Raw genomic sequence first — 20,810 nt, 5'->3', positions numbered from 1 at the left:
AGCCCTGGGGGTCTAGCATGGGCACCCACATCGGAGCACCCTTGGTGAACCCCGTTTTACACCCACAGTTCCGGTTTGGAGGGGGTGGCGATGCTGGCTCCAAAGGCCCCATGGTCTCAGCCCAGGAGTCCCAAGCTCAAGCCATTCTGCAGCAGGCCCGGGTGAGTGGTGTCGGGGTCCTGGGGGGTGAAGGTACAGGGGGCGAGGCAGAGCCCAGCCATTCTGCCCCAGGCCCAGGCGAGTGGTACCTGCGATGGGCTGGGCCAAGCTACACACATCTGGGAGAACCCCCATGGGCCCCCAAGCCCTTAGTTCAGCCTGGGGGTCCCACAGAGCCTTTGTCTCTGCTCTGCACGTTAGCTGGTAGTGAATGGAGTTTGTAATTGCTGAGACCCAGCGTCGCTTGCTTGTGATGAATGAGACGCCACCTGTGGGCTGGGCTGGGTAATTCAGCCGAGCGCCTGCAAGGGGTGTCACAGGAAGCCACTAAATCAGCCCTTGCTTGGCAGTATCTGTGTGGCTCCTAACCAGTGGAATGGCACTAATGATTGGGACGTGGGGTAATTGCAGGACAGCTAGAGTATTGAGTTGTCGCCATGGGATAAATTGCCGGCACGATGCCATACAGTGTGTGACAGAGCCCACTACCAGGATTCATTGCCTGGGCCTGCCTGCTGGCCTTTTAGTCTGTGTGTATTTTAATAGAAGCTAGGTGGGTGATGGGCTTATGAGATTTTTGTAACGCAGAAATTCTTCCAAAATGAAATGGCATCTTGTAGGCACGCGCGGGGAGCGGGACAGGTGCTTTAGGAACGCGGGTTGACTGCTGTGGCAGGTGCAGCCACCCTGTGGATGGGCTGGTGGGACAGCGTCTCGCAGGTGGGCAAGGGCGTCCCCCGCAGGTGTCTGGTGGATTCAGCTCCTAGGGCAGCTGCTCCTGGAACTGATTTAGTTAACCCTCAGAAGGGCTCCCAGCCACTGGGGGGCGCTAGATGCACCTCTTGGAATAAAATGTCTCTCAGCTCAAACCTGCGCGTAAAACGCACTCCCCACCCCAGTCCGGCCAGGGAGGCTGCATTGCAAGCTCACTCTGAGGGGCGAAGGGCTGGGGAGCCAGAAAGGTTAGCACGAGGCTCTGAGCACCCCCAGTGGATGGAGTGCCCTTCCCCAAAGGGGGAAGTGGCACCCACCTGGGTTCTCCCCCCACCTTCTCTGTTCCCATCGTGGTTGGTGCTGGGAGCCCCACAAGAGCAGAGGTGGGGGCCTGGACTGCATCCCACCTCCTCCCAGCGACCACTGTCCCTGGCCGCGCCTCACCTGTCAGGACCAGTGCACCAGCCATCTCAGCCTGTCCTACTTTCTCTTGCAGTTGGCGTTGAGGGGGCCGGCGGGCCCGATGGGTCTGACGGGGAGACCCGGCCCCATGGTAAGTCACCAGCAGGGGGAGTTGGGAGTTGGAGAGGAGAGGACACGTCTTAAATTGTCATCAACACTAATTCTATCACTGGCTCCTGCGGTGGGGAGTGGCCCCTGGCAGGTGGGGCCTGTGTTGGGCTGGGGGCTGGGAAGCCTCCACAGTCACAATGGCTGCAGCTTTGCCTCGTGAACCAGGGGCTCTGAGCCTCTTCCTTTCGGGGCACCACTGCGGGGGCCGACCATGCTCCCAGCCCCCCCTGCCCGGCCCTGCTGTACAGCTGAGTGCACTGTGTGCCGGGCACAGGCCCTGCAGGTGGGATCCCCAGGGACTGCCAGTGGCCCTTGCAGTTTGCAAGGAGATGGAGGATTTAAACATTCAGTGTCCCCACCACCGTTCCCGAGGAGGGGGGACGTGGCTGCTGGTCCCAGGCCTGTAGTCAGTGCCCTCCTCACTGGTGCGGCTCAGGGCTGTCCTCCTATAGCCTCTTGCCTTGCAATGGACCCAGAGGATGTCCACACATTGTCCTGAGCCATGGACTGTGACACCATGGTCAAGTTCATCTTGGAGAGGGAGATGAACATCACCGTGAGCTTTGTGGCACTCATGGCCTCCACTGTCCAGAATTTCGCTTGAAATTAGGAAGAGATCCAAAAAATGAACCCTTTTCCCCGCCCCTCGGGTTCTGGCCGAGGCGGGCAGGGGCCGAGTCTGCTGGCCCTCAGAGGGAGCCTGCCCATGGGCAACCCCCAGTCGTTTCTGCACCCGCACCCCGGCCACCTGCAGCCTTTACCTGCTGAGCATTCTGTGACCAGACGTGTCTCCCTAGGGCCCTCCCGGGAGCGGAGGTTTGAAGGGCGAGCCTGGCGACATGGGTCCTCAGGTACGTAGGCACCTCGCCTTTGCTCTCCCATGCGTGGGAGGTCATGACTCTGGGAGGGGGTGCCCCAAATGCTGCATGTCTTCGAGGAAGTCTGGGAATTGTCGCTTAGCGCAAAGCTGGCGCAGAACAGAAATAGCAGGTATCTGCAGTGGGAGCCAGCTGGCGCTTTTCTGTGTCCTGTCCCGAGGGTGCCCTTGAGTTGGCAGCTGGGAAGACGAGCCAAGGCCGGGTTGATGGGCATGAGACGGGACTTTGCTTTTGTCTCTGAGACACATGGACAGGCACTGATGCTTTGCCCTCTGATTTTGGACAGGGCCCCCGAGGTGTTCAGGGCCCACCGGGCCCCACTGGAAAGCCTGGAAGAAGGGTGAGTGTTTTCTGACCCAGTGACCGCCTGGGCACCAACGGGGCGGGAGTCTACAGCAGGTTTGCCCCCAGTGCCCACCATGCAGATTGTGGCGGGTTGCTGCCTCCTGTCCAAAGCACGTCTGTCTTCCAGGCCGGGTCCCCTTCCTCAGGGTGGTGAGCTGAGCCTGCTGGCACTGTCTCCCTGGACTCACCTGCCCCTGCCTCCCCCGCCTCTGTCCTGAGCACGTTAATTTAGTTTAACAAACATGTTTAATTAAAGCAATTCCCCAGGCCCTTTGGGAGCGAGCGTCGAGAACACAGTTCAGTGATCAGTGGGCTGTGTTTCATCCTGGTTTCTGCAGAAATGGCCCAGCTTTGGGGGGAGTTGCCGTGTCACAGCTCACCTGTCGTCTTAGCCACTGGACTCTGGTTGGGATGTGACTAAATGGACGGAACTAGGTTGTTTCCATAGACCATGGCTACTGCGAGAGGGTCTGCATGTGTAAATTAGAATAAGTTCATGAACTTCATCCAGACAAGCAAAGGGAATCCCAGTTAACCCACGACATGCTCTAACACTGCATCTTTCCAACCAGCAGATGTTTACAGTGCATGAAAAAAATGTGTCTCATGTCGTGTTTGTTTAGTATGAACCTCTTCAAGGAGTGCTGTGATGTGAGCCACCAGTCCCTGTTCTGGTCCCAGGGTGCACAGGAAGAGAGGGATTCCTGGGTTGTTAGGGGCTCTCCCGTCCCGGGAGCTCATTGTGGTTAGTGAGTGGGGGTGACCAAGGAGGTCACGGTCAAGCACCGCGTCCTCACGCTGCCCCATGGGGCCGCAGGTCCTCCAAGCACCAGGCCAGGGCTGGACTAGACGATTCTGAAAGTGCCACGAAGGCCGGAATTTGGTGATTCTTGGTAGGTAATTACGTGGTTTATTTTGGATCCGATTCTACAAAGTGTTTTGGTTCATTAAATTTTTCTGTGTATCTCTAAGCACTTATTACCAGGTTTCACTAGAAATAGCTTCTCGGCCCAGGGAAAAACTGAAAAGAGAACAGATATGAGGGGTGGTTCACAATGAGACGAGCTGCAGAGTTAGATGGCACCAGGGCCGTGGATACGCCTGCATTTGAACGAGTGCCCTTTGTCCCAAAGGTCCACTGAAGAAGAAAAGACAGTGGGTGAGGGGCTGGGGTCGGTGGCCCGCGCGTCTCCCTGGTTTCTTTGGGGCAGCCTGCAGGGAGCCCGTCACTGTGAGTGGCGGGGGCATCTGGGCATTCTGCCGACACTGGCATCATGGGAACTCTTCTGACCAGTTTCCCTTGGTTTCTGAAAGCAGGATTCTGAGGAGAGGCTCCCCATTGTGCCCCCTTTCCTGGCGTCACATCTGCACTTCACCCGGAGCTGTGTGGCTCAGGCCCGTTTTCTGAGATGACTTTTCGTTCCTGGCAGCTCCTGGGGACCTTTAACTGGGGGGAGCACAGAGCAAGCACCTCCTGTGGCCCTGGTGCCGCCCTTACTGTCTTGGCTGTGCTCTGAGACCAAATGTGGCCGCTCCCTAGACCTCCTGTCTGTCTGTCACAAGTCACCGGGCGATGGCCTCATTTGCTCAGGGGCACACGGGTCGTGGAGAAGAGAGACGCCCTTTACACTCTGCTGGCTGCCATTCCTCCTTAGCCAGTGGACATCTGGCTGAGTCTCTGTCCCCGTCTGGGTGGCCTTGAGTTTGGCGGGTCTCCCCCGAGGTGCTTGTGGGAAGTTCCTAGTGGACACTGGTAGGTCTGGGCCCTGCCTGGCAGCCCCATGGCCAGTCAGGTGGGGCCTGTGGACTTGTCCTTGGCTGTGTCCAAGCTGGAAATCATGCGCTGTGGGAGTGGCCATGGATGGAGTCTCTTGCTTACAGCCTAGAACCTGCCTTTGGGTAGCCGTGTGGCCTCAGTGACACAAGCCACCCCTCTGGGCCTCACTGTCCTCCTTAGCCAGTTGGACTAACCCCGGGTGCTTGCATTCTCTCGCCCTGTAACGATTACCCAGACGTTAATTTGAATTCCAAATGGCGGGAAGGAAGCGTGCTGTGGGTTGATGACAAGGCCACCCTCTGAGTCATGAGCCAGCTGACATGGCTCCTTAGTCTTCCAGCGAGGTCTCGCCTGCCACTTCATCCCGTCATCTCCAAACACAGAGGGGCACGTGGCGTTACCCCTGCTGGCAGTTCAGGGTGGCGAGGCCCAGAAAAACCAGAGCTCCCCGTGAGGCGTCCAGCGGCCCGGCCTCTGGGTTCTGGCCACATGACTCTGTGCTGACCCGTTGCCCTCCTGTGTTCCAGGGGCGGGCTGGCAGTGACGGAGCAAGAGGGATGCCTGGGCAGACTGGCCCCAAGGTAGGCTGCCACTCACCACCCCTTGGTGTCCTTGATGGTGACCATCGTGTTGATGACGTGGCTGACACACTGGTTATAATGACAGATAGGATTATGGTGACAAGTAGCAATGCTTACACGCATCTGGGGTGGGACCTTGGGGGTGAGGGAGGCTCTGTTTGGGTCACTCTGGCATGTCGGCATGGAGCCGGGGATTGGCGAGTGAATTTCACCAGCGCATGTGACAGTTGCAGTTAGTTTGGGTGGCAAATCTGCTCCTTTCAAGTGGGTTGTGAGCATGAGGGGGTGACTCTGGGACAAGAGGGGAGAAGAGGTGGGGATATGGGCCCGAGGCAGGGATATGGACCCGAGGCAGTGGAATGTGGGGTGATGTGGGGCCCTGGGGCCCTGGGGCCCAAGGTGCATAGATGCTGCCTGAACCATGGCCCAGGGCAGGGTGTGGACGCTGAGCAGCCCCCTGTCCTCCTCGCAGGGTGACCGCGGCTTCGACGGCCTGGCTGGACTGCCCGGAGAGAAGGGCCACAGGGTGAGTGCCACCTGAGTGAGAGCGCCTGGCCTGAGGTCCTGACGGCCTTCGTGCGGCAGAAGGTTTCTCGGGAGGCCCTTCCCCACGGCCTCAGATCGCTTGGGTGCAGCTGGGTCCCCTCGATTCCAAAGTGGCCACTCACGGAACCCCCTGGGGGTGGAGGTGGGAGCGAGCGCAGCGGGACAGCTGGATGGAAAGTCGGCCCCGAGGGAGCCGATCCTTCTCTGCAGCTGTGATGGAGCAGCCAGCGGGGCCCAGTCGCCGAGGACGTGAGGGGGCAAGGGGCAGCTCTTCTGGAAACCCGCTTTCTGTTGAATGGAGCTTTCTGCAGCTTTGGGAAGACATGGCTGCCGTTTGGGGAGGTGGGGCTGGCCCAGTGGCCGCGCTGCTGCAGAGGGCGGGGGCACGGCACCTGGCGCTCCGGCCTGGCACTGCTTCCATTTGAGTGGGCGCCTCGTGCCGGCTCTGTGCAGCTCGTTGGGAGTTTTCTCTCCTCAGACATAGATTATGCCTCTTTTATATTTAGGCACATTCTGGCCAGGCAGGCACATGTGTGCACAGACATGCATGGGTACACACACGTGTGCGCGCACATGCACATGCATGCACAAACGTGTGCACTCACACACTGTGCACACATGTGCACGCTTTTCACTGAGGTTTATCTGTCACGTTCGGTAACACACTGAAAAATGGTTGTTGCGACTCAGCCAAAGCTGCTGCGCCACGTCCTCCAGCAGCCACGTGGAAGCCAAGGGAGGCAGCTGCTGAGGCAGGGCCAGTCCATCTGACTGACCGCCGAGCATGTATTGAGCACCAGCTGCGTGCGAGGCCCGACACCCCGGGGGTGTGAGGTGGACGGGCGCCAACCCTCACGGCGCCCACAGTCTGGGGCGTGGCCCTCCTTGGGGGGCAGTGCGGGGCTGGGGAGAGGTTGGTGGGGTGCAGCTCAGACCCCACCTCAGTGTCTCAGGGGCCTGTATACTTGTGTCCCCACGGGGCGCGCGGTCTAGCACAGCTACCCCCAGGACACCCGTTCCCCAGGTGAGCACAGATAAGCCAGTACACGTGATCCCCCAGTGGATCTCCTGGGACTCCAGGAGAGGCTGCCGTGAGTGTGGGATTTTCAGTCTCAGAATTAGTGAAAGAACATGTTGGGGACCCACGACAGACATGCAGGACCTGGGACAGGCGTGTGTGTGGGACCTTCTCCGGGTGGCTAACCCTGGCTCTGGTTGGCTTCCTAGGGTGACCCTGGTCCCTCTGGCCCGCCCGGACCGCCAGGAGACGATGGAGAAAGGGTACGTATCCGACGTGTCTCGGCCACACCTGGCTGCCCAGCTCCTTGGAATTCGGCAGGGAAACTGTGTGTGGAACACTGGCGGCAGTGGCATTGGCGGGTGGAGAGTGGGCGAGGCAGACGGGACTGTGAGGGGACTGTCCGCCCAGAACTCTGGGATAAAAGCAGATCACAGATGTTTAAACACTATCCTTCCTGCTGATCTGTGGCGTCCAGCTGTGGCTTGCACCGTCACAGGTCTCAGAGAGTGTGTCCCACTCCAGGGACAGGTGTCCCAGGTGACGCTGGGAGGAGAGTCAGCGGAGGCGACAAGGGTGGGGAGAGTCTAGAAGGGACTGTGTAGCCGTAAGGTGGGACTGGGAGCCTGGGCCGGAGGTGGGCTGCTCAGACGGGCGCTGCCCCCGTGCCCCCGTGTGCCAGGTGCATCTTCCTGGGGCTGCTGGTCATGTATTGTCCTTAGACTGAAGCACAAGGGTCCTGGGGCAGAGAAGGGCACAGCAGTAGACTTTAATCCCCACCCTCCACACACCCCACTCAGGCAATTCTGTCGGGTTGTTGAGGCATTTGGAGGAAAAGGTCTGGAATCCCAGGTAGACGGGAAAGAGCAGACTGGGGATTGGAAGGCCAGGCCTGGCAGTGTCCCTGTCCTCACCAGCTCTCAGGTTGGCATTGTCAAGGCACCACCTGTCTGGGCCTCCACACAGTCCACTGTGGGATGAGGGAGGAGAGAGGGCTCCTCTGGATGTCTGCGCCGCCTGATCAGAGGGCGTGTGCGTGTGTGCGTGTGCCTGGACTGGGTGTGTTTTGTGTGCATGCACGTGTGTGGGCATGACATGTGTGTGTGTGTGCACGCGTGCGTGGTGAAGGGAGGAGGGGGTGCAGTGTTAGGTGGAGAGGCCGAGTGTTGACAAGCAGCTCCCGATCCTGAACCAGTCCAGCCAGGGCAGCATCTTCTTTTAGAGCCAGAAGGAAGGTTGCATCTTGGTTTGCTGTCCAGTGTGTTTAGGACCCCAGCAGAGACAGCCGGCTCGCTCAGGGTTGGGCCAGGGGACCTGGTGACTCCTCAGATTCCTCCCCACCCAGTTCTGTCATTCACGTTCTGACCTATCATCTGTCTGCCTGTCGGCCTATCTGTGTGTCTGTCATCTACCTCTGTCCAGTTTCTATCGCTCACTCTATCATTCATTTCTATCGTTAATCCTTTGGTCACGAGGTTTCCTGCCCATGTCCCCTCACTGGAGCTGTGGGCTGTGAGCTCCTGAGCAGTGCCCCGGAGCCCAGACCTCACCCTTTCACCTGCAGCTTCCCGGGAGTGAGGACATCCGGGCTTTCCCGGAGCTGTGGGGACTTGAACTCTGGCTGACCATGCTGCAGCAACCCCAGGCCACAGGCCTTTTGCACGGCCGAGGGAGACGTCGTCCCCCTGGTGTCCAGGCTTAGAGCCTGTCCCTAAAATCCTGCCTCTTTTCTCCCCTGCAGGGTGACGATGGAGAAGTTGGGCCCAGAGGGCTGCCCGGGGAGCCTGTAAGTCCGCTGACCTGGTGGGATTGAGTCTCCTCGCCACAGGGATCGACTGCGTGAGGGGCTCCCTCTGGGTTGAATCAGGGATCAACTCAGAGCAGCGACAGCGGGGGGCTCAGCCGTGACACAGAAACAGATCTGGGGGCTTCCCTGGGAAGGAAAAGAGGAGCACATGGGAGGTTGGTGGGGCAACTCTAAGGAGTCAATCCGAGCCTTCTGGGGAAGTCCAGGTCCCTGAGGGTCGTGGCAGGCGTCCAAGCTACAGTCATGGTGGGTCTCCATCGTGGTAGATGTCCTAGGTCCACCATGGAGGGAGTCCAGGGTGATCATGGTGGGTCTCCAGGGTCCATATGGTGAGTGTCTAGGGGCAGTGGCAGGACCTGAACTAACCAGAGTTTGCCACCCTTCCTAATGGCTGCACTTTCTAAAAAGGAACCCTCTGTAGGATGCGCCTGCCTGGGCGTCAGGAAGCTCTGTTCCCAAAGCAGATTTCTCTTTGGGGCCAAAGCCAATTTCCTGAGCAACAAAAGGACATTAATTGCTTTTCACTCACTGTTACTTTTCGAACGTCTCATTTCTTTTATCGACATCAGTGAGGCCGTGTGCATCTGGTGATGCTAATTGAGGAGAAATATTGTGAACGCTGCGCAGAGGAAAGCCTGGGGTCGGCATTTGCTCGTTCACTGGGACTAAATTATACCCTGGGCGTCTGATTAGCCACGAAGGAGAACTCATCAGCACCGCTCTCTCTTTAACACACGTCTAAGCCATACCTTCTAGGTCATTAACTCCTAAAAAACATTTCTATGACTAGGTATTAAAATAACGAAGGCAACATTTAGGCGGCGATGAACGTGGGCAGGATTTCTCATCTACTGCATCTGAAAAGGTTCTGTCAAAATTGAGGACACTTGAAATCACTGCCTCGGTGAAGGCTCCATAATTCCCTGGTGGGTGGGCGGGCATGAGTGACTCAGGTGTGGGTTCCTTCCTGCTGTGTCACCACTCAAATCTTCAGAACCGTCCTAAGGACTGTTCCCACACACGTGCCCCTCACTGCCAAGTGAGGGAGGGACTGAGCTCTAGGCCACAGTGGCCACCCCAGAAAAGATCTGAGCTCAGGCTTCATGGCATTGAGTTGCGATGTTTCTGCCGGAGACCTAGTTTCTCCTACCTCTGTCCTGCTTGAACCCGTGGGCTCTGCTGTCAGAAATGCGCAGAGGGATTGTAGAGGGATTGCAGAGAGAGCTGGAAACAAGAATTGAACCTCAGCGCCCTGGGCAGGTGTAGCTCTGGCATACGTGGAGAGCTTTGGGGCTCACCTGCCCTGGGGAGTGTGGAAGGGCACCCCTCCATTTGAAAGACTTCCCTTTCTGTAAGCGTGCCCCATGATCTCCCATCTGAGTCCTCCATCAATTCCAGGGACCCCAGGTGGAGGGGTGAGATCAGGTGGAGAGATGGAGCAAGGGCAGGTGGGGCTGTTGGCTGTGCTCCCTGGGCAGCGTGGAGACCTGCAGTAGGGCTCGTGGGGCCCAGGATTTGCAGGGCTGGAGGGGGCAGGGCAGGGGCAGGGAGGAAGACAGACTCCTGGCCGAGTCTGAGTCTTCCTTTTTTCTTTCAGGGCCCACGCGGTCTACTGGGGCCTAAGGGTCCCCCTGGCCCTCCCGGACCTCCTGTAAGTCCTGTCACCTGTTTGCATGTGTATTCCCATCACTGCCCTAGAGACCCCCGCCACCCACTTTGTGTCCCACTCAGCCATTCAGGCAGCTAGCTTACCATGCTCACCGCCGGGCACGCTTGCCCAGTGACGGTGCCAGGGCTCTGATGCTTGTGGGCAAAAGGAACTTGGCAGCAGGTGTGTGGATTTGCAGGTGGAGGCACAGAGCCAGCTGGCTTGACAACTCTCCCCTTCATGCACACAGCCTGTGCTGTTATAAACAATGACCTGGACACCACATTGCCTCCCTGCTTGAAAGCACTTCCAGCAGCTCCTGGAAAGTTCTGGAAGGAGGTAGAAGCCCATGGTCCCCAGGGGCTCCGTCCTGATAGGCAGCTTCCCCAGAGCTGGGCCTGGCCCATCCACCCTTCTCAGCCCCCTGCCCTGCTTCTTGAGAACTCTGCCCCCGCCCCCCCCCCCTCCTGACAGTGTGGGGCCTGGCAGCTCCATTACCCTTGGACGATCAAGGCTTTAGGATTTATCCAGGGTCAAGCCCTTGCCCTTCCCCAAAGTCATGCCATCTTCTGACACATTGTGGGCAGGGGGCCAAGCCGTGTTGAGCAGATTTTCCTTCTGGGCATTGATTCTTCAGCATTCAGTCTCCGTTTTTAATCTAATCCAGGGTGTGACAGGGATGGATGGTCAACCGGGCCCGAAAGGAAATGTGGTAAGTCTCTGGGGTCCCCGAGACCCACTCATAGTGATCCCCCGCCAGGGTGCTCCTAGCCAGGCCTAGGTGATCTATCATCTTCAAAATCAGATGGGGTGTGAGGCAGAGGCCCAGCCCCCCAGCCCCACGCCACAGGTGGAGCAGGCCCTGTGGGAGAGCTCACCCCGAGACTGGGCCACATCAGCCCAGTGCAGGAGGGGGGGATGTCCTTCCTCACTGGGCCAGGAGCTGTGATGAGCCTGTCCAAGGCCTGCCTTAGGCCTCACACCTATTCTCAGGGCACTGGCGGATTGTAGCGTGGTGGGATGGTTTGGGAATTTTCTGCCGAATGGAATATCTCCTCGCCAGTTCCTTTCACCTTCTTTCCTGGCAGCTGTCTGGGGTGCATTTGTAGAAACAAATGAGTGCTCAGGGCCAAGGTCTAGAGCCTTGCAGGTGCTAGTCTGGTTCCATGCTCTGCTGCTGGGTCGCCCACCTTTTCCCATTGGGCAGCCTTCCCTGGTGCTTGTGTGGGGCATGAGAGCAGATGAAAGGACAGAGGCCAGGATGGGGGACCCAGGCCCCCAAAGAAAGAGGCACAGTCTCCCCTGCCCACCCTCCAGAGCCCCATTCAGTGCCTTTGCTTTCGTTTCTTGTAGGGTCCCCAGGGAGAACCCGGCCCCCCAGGACAACAGGGTAATCCAGGTGCCCAGGTAAGTGAGTCGGGGGCGGGTTTCTGGGCAGCGTGCAGTGGGAAGTGCAGGTCTTCAGTGTGGTGCCCTGAGCCTGAGCAGCCACTGAGTGCTACCCCGTGCTGCTGGTCCGGCCCAAAGGGACCTGCAGCCCAAAGGTGGCCTAGAACCTGGGTTGGTGCCTGATGAGAGAGTCGGGAAAAGGTGGATGATGGCAGGGAAAGGTTCTGAGCCAACCAGTTCCTGACCATTCCATCCTACTCTTCCCTTCCTAGGGTCTTCCAGGCCCCCAGGGTGCCATCGGTCCTCCGGGAGAGAAGGTAGGTGTGCTGAACTGGGCATAGGGCACCACCGCCTGCCTGCAGGGTGCAGTCCAGGCCTGGGAGGAGCGCTGGGCATCGCCAGCTTGGGATGCGAGCCTTTGTCTTACCCAGAGCAGAGGAAGCTCAGATTGCTAAGCACTGAGCACACAGGCCCAGAGAAAGGCCCTGGGTCTTTATTATTCTTTAATTTATAAATTCATTGCCTCATTCATTCCTTCATTCATTCCCTCATTCATTCATTCTCTAGCCTTTATAGGGTTGCCAGATTTAGGAAGAAGAGTACATATGGGACTCCCCATTAAATTTGAACTGTTTATGCTTGTCTAAAACCCAAATTTAACTGGGAATCTTGTTTTGTTGTTTGCTTTGCTTTTGCTAAATTTGGCAACTTCCCAAATATATCCTTGGCGCCTGAGTCCCAGGTGCTGGGGAGAGAACCGGGAACACCTTGGTGGGAGGAGCAGAGGGGCCTATAAGGGGTGACTCTCAGTGCAGCGTGACCCCTGGGGGCTTGTTCAAACAGCTTGCTGGGCCTGGGGCCTGCCTTCACCTGGCCGGAGCGCTGGTTCCAGTTATTAAACCTGAAGGCCCTGGAAACAGCAAAGGCTGACCCACCCTCACTGGTGCTCCGTGTGCTGGAAGCTTCCAAGCCAGAGTGGGCGGGGCACCTCTGAGCATCTTTTGGCTTGAGCAGAAGTGTTGAAAAGTCCCTTTGGGAGGTGTGGAGCAGATGGGTTGCCTAGGGAGACCCTGGGCATCTGCTCATGGAGTCTGGTTTGTTCTAGGGCCCCCTGGGTAAACCAGGCCTCCCAGGAATGCCCGGTGCTGACGGACCCCCGGTGAGTACCCCTCCCTACCTCACCCCTTCACACCCCCCGGTACCTGCCCCAGGGACGGGGGCTGGGGCCCAGGCTCCCAGGATGGCGATGTGTGTCGCGCTCGTTCGCTGTCTTCGCCCCCTTTGGCGAAGACCCATTTGGGACCTCCAGCTGCATCTCTCGGGGACAGCTGGGTTTTGGACACACTTTCCAGAACGCGTTTCCACGAAAGGGTGGTGGTTGCACAAATAGGGACGTTGGTTATGTATTAGGGTTCGCTGCATGGCTGCCGGAACCCGGCCTTACACCTTTCATCCTGAGGAGGGCTGGGCTGGGCTCCAGGCGATGGCATGTGTCCCCGGTGTTTGAAGGGAAGGGCGGCGGGCGCGGAGTGTATTTTTAGGGCTCACACACCGAGAACGGGGGTGATTAGCAAGTGCATTTGCAATGTGCGAGCACACAGCTGTGGAGCCAAATTGGGTGCCGCCTAGAAATAGGGAGTTAGTGACAGATCCAATCCGTGTGAAGGGAGAAGGTGGGAGGTGACGGCATCCGAGCCCGAGTGTGGGTAACGGTTTATCTGCACCCGACACCCTCTTTTTTAGAGTATTAAGTTGGTGATGCATAGAGAGCCCATTTGAGAAAACAAGATTAGTCAAGTTAATTATTTTAGACACGGAGTACTTTGTTGTTTTAATAACACCATTAAAAGCCGAGCAGGGACGTTTACATCGATAATTCACGGGTGACCGGAGCATTCGCCAGTCGGTTTTCGTCTGCCCGGCTGCGCATCGCTGGGTTCAGGGGTCGCCTGTCGCAGGTTGTCCCGTCTGGATCTGGACCGAAGGTTCCGACCACATCCATCCCCGCGGGAGCTGCCGGGGGGGCTCCCGGCTCCTGGGCTTCTGGGAGTTTAGATATAAAGTGACAACTATTTTGCAATATGTCATTTACGTCCTTTCATTTACATTCACGCTTAACTGCATTTTCTAATTATAAAGTAGCACATTTTGTCAGGGAAAATTAGGGAAATAAATGAAATGACAACAAAGGGAAAACCACCCCCGATCCCGTCCCCGTGTTACACCGCCGGGGGGGGAGGCGGGGGAGGCACCTGGTGCCAGCCGCCGGCCGGGCTTTCTGCTCACTTACCCGGTGGGTAGTTCACGTCGGTGCAGCGCTTCCTGCCACGTGTCAGGCCAGCGGCCTGCCGGGGGCCCTGCAAGAAGGAGACGTGCCTGGGAGTGGACCCGGCCTCCCGAACCCCACTTCCCTCCCCTTACTCCCTTGGAACCCCCTCCCCACATGGACGCCCGCGATGCACTGGGATCCCTGAGGAGTCACGAGTCCTATCAGAGTCTGTGGGGAAACGGGGCCTTTGAGACACCCCCGGCCCAGGAGCCAGTCGGCTGCCTCTCGTGGACTCCGTGTCTCTTCCCAAACCAACGTGTAATCTTTATTTATTTATTAAAATTTTTTTTTAAATCTTTTATTTTTCAATTGCAGTTGACATTCCGTTCTATTTTGCATCAGTTTCAGGTGCACAGCATAGTGGTTAGAGAGTCATATGCCTTACAAAGCGCTCCCCTCGATTTTTCCAGCACCCACCTGACGCCATGCACAGTCACGACAATGTGGTTGACTGTGTGGCCCCTGTGCTGCACTTACGTTCCTCTGACTGTTTGGTAACCGCGAGTCTGCGCCTCTCCATCCTTCACCTTCTCACCCAGCTTCCCAAGCCCTCTCCCTCTGGCAGCCGTCAGCCTGTCCTCTGCGTCTGAGCCTGTTTCTGTTCCGTTCGCTTATGTTGTTCTTTAGATTCCACGTGAGTGAGAGCATATAGTGCTTGTCTTTCTCTGATTTCTTCCACCGAGCGTAACGCCCTCTAGGTCCATCCACCACGGTTTAAACTTTCAAATGTGGGTGCGCTGGCCCGTGCAAGGGCCCTGTGCTGGCTCAGCCCCGGCGATGCTTGAAGCAAAAGGTAAAGCGGGACCACAGCGCGGTGGCCGCAAGCACAGCCGTGTCACACGGACTTGGAGGAAAAGAAGTTTAAAATGCCCCCCTTGACAGAGCAGCACATTGCTGATCGGCCTTAGAGAGAGGGCTTTGTTTCTTTTCCCCCCGTGTTGGTTTGGTTTTGGCTTTGGCTTAAGAAATAAAGGAATGGCCCTGACTGGTGGGCTCAGTGGTTAGAGCATCGGCCTCTGCACTGAAAAGGTCGTGGGTTCAGTTTCCAGTCAAGGGCTCATACCTGGGTTGCAAGTTTGATCCCCAACCCCACTCAGGGCGCAGGCAGGAGGCAACCAGTCGCTGTGTCTCTCTCACATCAATGTTTTTTTCTCTCTCTCTCCTTCTCTCCCTCTTTCTTCCACTCTTTCTAAAAATCAATGGGAAAAAAATTGTCAGGTGAGAATTAAGGGAAGGAAGGAAGGAAGGAAGGAAGGAAGGAAGGAAGGAAGGAAGGAAGGAAGGAAGGAAGGAAGGAAGGAAGGAAGGAAGGAAGGAAGGAAGGAAGGAAGGAAGGAAGATTAAAAATCCTTGAAGAAGTCGAAGGCGTTTCAGAGCAGACGCGATGCCCTGGAACGTGCTATTCAGTCCTCTGGCCACCCCACGTTAGGGACACAGGTAAACAAGCTATGTCTCAGAGGAATATTACAGAGCCATTAAAAACTGGATTCCAGCAATTCTCAGGACAGGAGACAAGTCCACCGTGTAATATTAAATGAACGCTGTGTCCCGCGATGCCAATTTTGCAGGCACGTGTGCAGAGAAAGGAGATTAGAGGGGCCCGTCGCGCAGTGAGCCTCGTTGCTGTGACGGGGGCGCTCGTGAAGGATTTTAATTTTCTCTTGCATTTGCCTAATCGTGTACAATGAGCGTATATCACTTTTTTAATCAGAAAAGTATCTAATACAAATAATTTCAGCTTTATTCGTTTTCTGTTATGACAGTAAGGCTCGTTACAGGATATTGGGAAAACGGGAACCAGTAGAAAGGGGAAAACAGCCTGGCCCTTCATTGCGGAAAAGTCAACCCCCTCGTTCTGGTGTATTTCCTTCAGGCCTTTTCCTGTTCAAACATTTTTAATTGTGAGCTTTGCTCTCCCCCCACCCCCCACCATAGTTGCTCTCATTCTGTAAATACATCTTTAAATGTATGTAAGGAAATCGGGCCTCCATTCCAGTGACAGTAATAATTCTATCGTAGTGGGCATTTGCTGGTCACTCGCGATGTGCGGGGCGCAATCCTGAGGTTTATCACCATGTTCTCCTCTCTTCGGCGGGTCGATTATTGTCTCCACTCTAGGGGCGAGGACATTGCCACGTGAAGGGATCCTCTTGCATCCCGAGTGACCCGGACGTGGAGTCTGTGTTGCTAGGACCCTGTACGTGTTGCTAGGACCCTGGGGCTTGACCACTGACAGACACCCCCTCCACCTCAGTTCCTGATCAGGAAAATGTTTGTGTTTTGAAATGGAAACTGTAATAAAGGACCCCAAAATCCACGTGGGAGAGAGGGGGCAGGATTCCGTCCCCTCCCAGCCACCCCCAAACAGGACACCTTCCCCCGGGCACCGTTTGGGTCCAGCCGCCACTAGGAGGTGCTGGTACCATGAGTCTTGTTTCTGGTGGGCAGGATGGCAGGGCCGTGTGTCCCCTCTGGGCCGGAGAAGCAGGTATGGTCCTACCGGTGCCTGATTTCCCTCACAGGTCGGCGCCAACAGGCTCCTCCAGGGCATCCCTGCCCCACCCCACCCCCCATACACAGGAAATTGGCACCCTCCACTTACTTTGCCACCACGATAGGCTATTTGCAATGGCATCAAGTCCAACTGCACGACTAATACAAATTAGAAAGAACACACACAGTTGATTCAAAGACATAAGATTTGGTCTGCGTAACGCCAATGTGTCCTAGAAACAGAGTCCTGGGCTTTTAGAACGTTGAGCTGAAAGAACACCCAGTCCATCCTTTCCTTTTACACATGAGGACCTGGAGGTCCATAGAGGGCAAGTGACTTGCACAAGGTCATGGTGATCAGGAGTAGAGTCAGGCGGCCAGGCCCTGTCCCCCAGTGTTCTCCCCACACCACACGGTCTCTTTCTGCGGCTACCCTTGGGATGTGACTGTATTTCCAGACATTTATCTTTCTGCTTTTGTCATCAGTGTTTGGCTTGTTAAACCTAGTGACCAGCCTGGGTTGGGGAGTCAGAGGCGGCCGCATTCCTGAGAACACACTTGGTCAGGGCTGCCTCTCTGTCTGTGTCACCCGAGGCGGAGGGTGAGGCACCTGCATGAAGACCTAGGAAGGTGCTGAGACCCCTGCTCAAATGACAGGATATAGCTCTCTGTCCGGCACCAGCCCTGCCTGTCTTCACTGCCCCCCCCAACAGTGGACGCTCTGGTCTGCAGACAACAGCCTGATCGCTAGCCAGGGTGCCTGGGGTGCTATTCCTACTTCATTCCTCCTTGTTTGGCCACAGATTCATCTTGCTGGGTGACACTGAGCAAATTGTCGCTCTCCCCCCCACCCACAGTTGAGGGCAGGCTAGATGCCAGCAGAGTCCGGTGACTCTGCAGCACAGCCATGCCTGGAGCCCAGCTGTGGGTTTGGAAGCAGGGTCCCCTCCCTGGTCGACCCCAGCCATTGCTGGGGCCTGGCGTTGCTCCCACTTTGCAGAAGTAGCAAACGTCAGTGGCTGAGAGACTAGCTTGGAACACGACGCTGGGAGTGACCGCGCCTTGCTCAGTGGCTGTCATCCTGACTTCAGCTCCCCCCATTTGTGTTTGTGGGAAGGGAAGGAGACTGGCGGGACCCCGGCTCTTACTCTCACATAGTAGGACCGCTGTAGGAGAGGCGAGCGTCCGGTGGGCACTGACTAATACAGGTTTCTCTTTCCCAACAGGGGCACCCTGGCAAAGAAGGCCCTCCAGGAGAGAAGGGAACCCAGGTGGGTACAGCCGCATTGGCCCCTCCAGCGTCTCCTGCAGGACAGGCCTGGGGGCTGTAGGCCGGCTCTGCCCTGGGACACTCAGAAGGGATATGCGGAGGCAGCTGTGCCCTTTCCCTGCCTGCTATGCCGTGGGGACACTCCCCCGAGGAGCCCGTCCTCATGTCCTAACCGGGTCTCTGGGCTCTGCCCCACCCTCAGTTTCTGCACAAGGGGGTGTGGGTGCAGCCTGACCTTGACCAGGCAGAAACTGGGCGACCATACAGGTTCCAGGCCAAGGCTCCTCCTGACGCATCAACATTGTGTGTTTGGGGCCTAAGATGTCGGGGGGAAAGCCGTTGGATTTTCGCGGCGTCCTGAGCACCCAGGAACCTGCCCACTGCACTGTTTGTGGCGAAAGTCCACGTCTGCCTCCTTTCCTACTCCCGGCCTCCCCAGGCCCCCACCTGCTCCAGGGAGCTGTGGACAGTCATCAGTAAGCCCTTTGGCTGTTAAAGGACATCCCTTCCTTGGGCAACCACCTCTGTCCCTTTCTTTCAGCCAGAAGTTCTTCATTTTGCTCCAAGGTCCCTTGGCTGGGAGAGCATTTCTTTAATGTCACCTCAGCCCTTCCAAATCTCACCACTTCCCCGAACCTGGCCAAGGTGTTCCCACTCCCGAAGAGACACGACTGGTGCTCCTGCCTTTACCGTGGGACTGGGTGCGAGGGCTGTGGAAATTGGCCTTGTGTCCACTTCGGCGGGCCTCTTCCTGGGGTCTGCCCTGGGATGTCCGCCCCGCTCACGGCGAGATGTGGATTTGCTGGTGGAAGGGATGCTTGCCCGGGGTGGACTGGGCATAACCGGACCCCGCCCCCTGAGATGGAGCTAATGGTCTTTCCTGTTCGGTTTCAGGGTCCACCTGGCCCCCAGGGCCCAATCGGCTATCCTGGCCCTCGAGGAGTCAAGGTGAGGTTCTTGCCGCCGCAGGTCCTCCTGGAGGCCGGGGTTGGGACCGTGGGCACGGGGTGTCGGGTTTTCAGGAATTCCTCCTTGGTTTAACTTCTTGCTGCCCAAGCTGGAGCTGGTCCTCCCAGTCTGCGTGGGACATTGGGGCCCACCCAGTCCGTGGGCCTGAGCAGGGCAGGGAGAGAGCAGCTGGAGCCAGGAAGGGCAGATTCGGAGCCGGGGACAATCCCCAGTGTGTTTATGACAACACGGATGGCAGGATGGTGCCTCACGTGGCTTCTATTGTCACCATTTGTCAAGCTTCCCACTGCCCTCTCAAGTCCCTTGTAGACGGTGACTTTAGCCAAAGCCCAGAGCCCTGCATTCTTTCCAGGGGAGCATTTCGTCTAGGCCCTTCACACAATCAGAGTGAGAGAGTCTGGCCCCCCAGTCACATCTGGGCAGGCCACGGGTGGGGAGATGAGTCCGTGAGAGATGTCCATTTACTCACGGTTGTGTTTCTGCTGCTGCAAGGCTCCTGCAAATCTTGTTACTTGGGCACAACGCTCCAGAGCAATTTTCTGAACACAGATCCTGTGGGTCCAAAGGCACTAACTGTGTTTGCTTTGAGCTGTGGAGTGTAATCTTCAGTTAGGCCGCTCTCGGGATGCGCCGGGCACGTGCGGCCCGAGAGGCAGGTGCGTGGGAAAGTGCGCAGGGAAGGCTCCTCCTCCCAGGACGGGCGTGTTGCCTGGTCTCTAAGCTCTGGGTGACTCAGCAGCTTTGAGAAAGCCGGTGGGGAATCTTTCCTTCAAAATGACTCAACTTGATGTGAAGGAAAATATATAAAGATGTCTGTTTTAAAAATGGTCTAGCGTGAGGGATTTGCACACCCCTCTGTTCCTGTGCTCCTGCTGCGAAGTTCAGGCGCTTTGTATTTTTGTTGTGTTTGGCTGCCCTTTGGGGCAGAGGGTAGAGGACCCCAGACTTCAGTTTTCAGTGACTTGCCCCAAATGACCCTAAAATCGATGCCACCATCAGGACCCAAGCCAGGACTTGCTTATTCTAAGTCAGTGCCCATCCTGGACCCCTAGTGGTCCGACTTCATTTTCCCAGGAACCGGGACGGTTCGAGCTCACGAGCCGCTGCAGAGACTCCCCAGCAGGAGCCTCAGGTGGCCAGGCTTCTCTCTGCAGCGGGCTTCGCCACACACCTAGAGAGTGCTGCAAGGGGGATGGTTTAGCAGGAATGCTGATTATATGAGCTCCGTGCATGTGTATTTTACAAATTCTTGTTGCAGAGCAGCCGCCTCTGCCAGGTCCCCTACATGGCTAATTGCAAAAAGCTGCTTCTGCCAACTGAGAGGTGTTTGCTTTATGTATATGAAGAATGCTCTTATCTATCTGATTAAAATTCATTCGCGACATGAGCAATCCGATTAGACTTAGAAGCGGGGAGTGGAGTGGAAGGAAAGGGAGGATTGGATGCCGTTTTCATTGGAGAAATAGGTTCTCTTCCTCCAGTGCATTTGACATGCCGTGAGCAGCTGGCCTGGAAGGGAGGTGACACAGGCAGCTGGCATGGTGGCCGAGCAGCTGGCCTGGAAGGGAGGTGACACAGGCGGCTGGTGTGGTAGCCAAGCTTTAGCCAAAAGACACCCACAGCTTTTGGTTAGGGAGGGCTAGCTGTCCCCCAGGGAGCCCTGCCTTCTTCCTGAGAAAGGGGTCCCCTCCTGCCCTGTGACGTCACTGACCTTAAACATCCTCCCCCTGCCCTCTGTCTTGTCCCTGTCCGTCTTAGGGCTTGAGTATCTGCAGAGTCAAAGCCACTCCCCACTGAGCCCACAGTTGCTGGGTGGGCTGGCGGGAGACCCCAAGTGCGCATTCACTCAAGACCCCGGGCAGAGCCCTGTCCCTCCTGGGCTCTCACACCCACTCACTGGTGCTGGCTCCTTTGTTCTCCTTGCCCTAGCGCTGGCCACTGGGGCCATCATGGATGTGCCGGTCCAGGGGTACTCAACCTGGGGGACACCTGTAGATACTTTCGCGGGCTACTGTCATCAATAGGTAGAGGCCACGCTGCTCAATACCCAGCAGTGCTCAGGGTGGTCCCACTACAGGAATGATCTGGCCCCAGATGTCTGCAGTGCGGGGGCCAAGAAACCCAGACTAATCGGTCCCATTGCCCTGGCCTCCGACTTGGGTCATAAAATGGCAGAACTTTAGCTCTGGCAAGGTCCTAGCGATTCTCTGTCCTTCCTTCTTGTTTTCAGAAGGGCATGGGCAGGGAAGCCGACCTGACAAGAAGGAAGGGAGCTGGTGCCGGACCCCCTGTGGCATCAGGGTTTCAGGGTAGC

At 57.0% G+C, this 20,810-nt stretch overlaps 1 protein-coding gene across 2 annotated transcripts in view; it reads left to right on the top strand.

Annotated features, from left to right (window-relative positions):
• The window catches only part of COL5A1 (collagen type V alpha 1 chain), a 122,145-nt gene that overhangs the window by 57,024 nt on the left and 44,311 nt on the right, over nucleotides 1-20,810 (top strand). For both annotated transcript variants that reach the window (XM_087822965.1, XM_087822964.1), the window contains exons 13-27: nucleotides 69-161; nucleotides 1,370-1,426; nucleotides 2,244-2,297; nucleotides 2,611-2,664; nucleotides 4,974-5,027; nucleotides 5,500-5,553; nucleotides 6,801-6,854; nucleotides 8,333-8,377; nucleotides 9,996-10,049; nucleotides 10,714-10,758; nucleotides 11,400-11,453; nucleotides 11,708-11,752; nucleotides 12,541-12,594; nucleotides 17,484-17,528; nucleotides 18,422-18,475. In XM_087822965.1, coding sequence (XP_087679091.1) covers nucleotides 69-161; nucleotides 1,370-1,426; nucleotides 2,244-2,297; nucleotides 2,611-2,664; nucleotides 4,974-5,027; nucleotides 5,500-5,553; nucleotides 6,801-6,854; nucleotides 8,333-8,377; nucleotides 9,996-10,049; nucleotides 10,714-10,758; nucleotides 11,400-11,453; nucleotides 11,708-11,752; nucleotides 12,541-12,594; nucleotides 17,484-17,528; nucleotides 18,422-18,475 — 816 coding nt within the window. The remainder of the gene's footprint in view (nucleotides 1-68; nucleotides 162-1,369; nucleotides 1,427-2,243; nucleotides 2,298-2,610; nucleotides 2,665-4,973; nucleotides 5,028-5,499; nucleotides 5,554-6,800; nucleotides 6,855-8,332; nucleotides 8,378-9,995; nucleotides 10,050-10,713; nucleotides 10,759-11,399; nucleotides 11,454-11,707; nucleotides 11,753-12,540; nucleotides 12,595-17,483; nucleotides 17,529-18,421; nucleotides 18,476-20,810) is intronic.

Source organism: Miniopterus natalensis, chromosome 12 (assembly GCF_054644295.1).
Source record: "Miniopterus natalensis isolate mMinNat1 chromosome 12, mMinNat1.hap1, whole genome shotgun sequence".
Taxonomy (NCBI): domain Eukaryota; kingdom Metazoa; phylum Chordata; class Mammalia; order Chiroptera; family Miniopteridae; genus Miniopterus; species Miniopterus natalensis.
The sequence above is the reverse complement of the archived record's forward strand: the minus strand, read 5'-3'. Positions and strand labels throughout refer to the sequence as shown.